The sequence below is a fragment of the Propithecus coquereli genome, unplaced genomic scaffold (assembly GCF_000956105.1).
Source record: "Propithecus coquereli isolate 6110/MARCELLA unplaced genomic scaffold, Pcoq_1.0 Scaffold78, whole genome shotgun sequence".
In the NCBI taxonomy this organism is placed as follows: Eukaryota; Metazoa; Chordata; class Mammalia; order Primates; family Indriidae; genus Propithecus; species Propithecus coquereli.
Window position 1 is genome coordinate 4,633,022 of NW_012153951.1, and position 1,649 is coordinate 4,634,670.

At 33.9% G+C, this 1,649-nt stretch overlaps 1 protein-coding gene across 1 annotated transcript in view; it reads right to left on the reverse strand.

Moving 5' to 3' along the window:
* Positions 1 to 1,649, reverse strand: part of STRAP (serine/threonine kinase receptor associated protein) — a 31,084-nt gene that overhangs the window by 4,165 nt on the left and 25,270 nt on the right. The window contains exon 5 of the mRNA XM_012662776.1: positions 92 to 201. Coding sequence (XP_012518230.1) covers positions 92 to 201 — 110 coding nt within the window. The remainder of the gene's footprint in view (positions 1 to 91; positions 202 to 1,649) is intronic.

The following is a 1,649-nucleotide window of genomic DNA, read 5'->3' on the forward strand; positions in this document are numbered from 1 at the left end:
CCAAAAAACCATGCATTTTTTAATTTGGTGATTCCAAATAAAAATTCTTACCAGGAAGCACACATTTCCAAAGGCCGTATGTTTTTCCTACCACAGTCTGCCACAGTCTCAATGTTCCATCTTCAGAACCACTGGCATAGAGTTCTCCATCAGGACTAAATCTTACACAGTGAATAGGCCCAAAGTGTCCTTTGTAGGATTCTGAAAAAAAGAAGAGAAGACTATTAGAAACTTTAATATTTAACTGTCAGGTTAAGTACTAATATGCTAAAGAAAATACTGTCTATATTATTGGGGAGATGCAAAATTCCTAAGGTCAAATACAAAACACTGTACCTAACTGAAAATAAAGTAATTTTCATCACAAACTGGTACATCATGTCTACCATTCCTCTGTAAGATTATCGCTTTCCAAATGCAGCACACATTCTGGTTTCAGATTGTCTCTCTAAAAAAGGAAATGAGACTTCATGTTCCACTAAGGAAGAAGAAAGAGGGATAAATGAAAACACCATAAATTCTACAGAATGTAGATCTACAGTGTATCAGTTCAATCCCAATTTCCATATCCTAAACTCATTACCTTATTTACCAAGGAACCAATTCTTATTATGACTATAGAGAGCCACCAGATGGAGCTCTTTTACACACTTTGCCTCTTAAATTTCCTACTAGGCTATCTAGAGTCCACAATCATTCTGTCACACAGAAAGTTGAGATACAGGATCAATACTAATCCTTAAATATTTTAATCTATGGAACCTAATGAGAAAATGTACAGATTAGGAGTGTTGTTGTGTTTAAGTCATACCCTATTTTATGAACCTTTCTCATTTACTTTCCAATGTCTTATTGCCTTCTTAGTTCTCAAAGCTCTTTACTAGACCAATACTCCTGTTCTATCCCCCATCTCTGTCCAACCAGAGAATAAAAAAGTTGTAGGAATAGAAAGAACACGATATTTTGGAACAAGAATGGCTGGGCATGTCTGGTATTCACTGTGATTTCAGATCTCAGGCAAATAAATCAGTTCTCTCATCTTGAAAAAGAGTAAGACATGTGATCAAAGTATTCTAAAACTTTGAAAACAGGCATTAAATAAAAACAATGGAAGTGAATCTCTTATTTAAAGGTCACTTATATTCAAGAAATAAAGGCTGAACTATAAGCAATTAAAATAGATTCTACATGGTCCATTCACCAAGGTTCCATTTGTGCAACCCAAATCTATTAGTTTTCCCCAAGAAACAAAACATAAAATTGTCTTTTGTTCTTTGTGTATAATTCTATCCAGCTTAGTTCTTTGGGTGGTAAAGCAGAACAGCTAGAAACAGACAAGAACAGTGACCACTTACAGACAAAAAAAAATTACAAAAACTAAATATACTTTTGAACCAAAAGCAAAAATTGTTTGGGAAGGCTAAAAGTAGACATTGAGAGCCACATGTAACTATGTGAAATACCTGGTCCATCATATAGAGTTAGGATGTACACTACTTTCAAAGTAATACTACACGCCTTTTCCTTTCCTTTACTAAGGACAATTATCATGAAAATGTAAGCAAAACTCAAACTCCAAAAAAGAATAACAAATTAAAACAGACAAAAATAACTCTCTAATTCTGATTCCTAAAGGTATCCCTGTAATA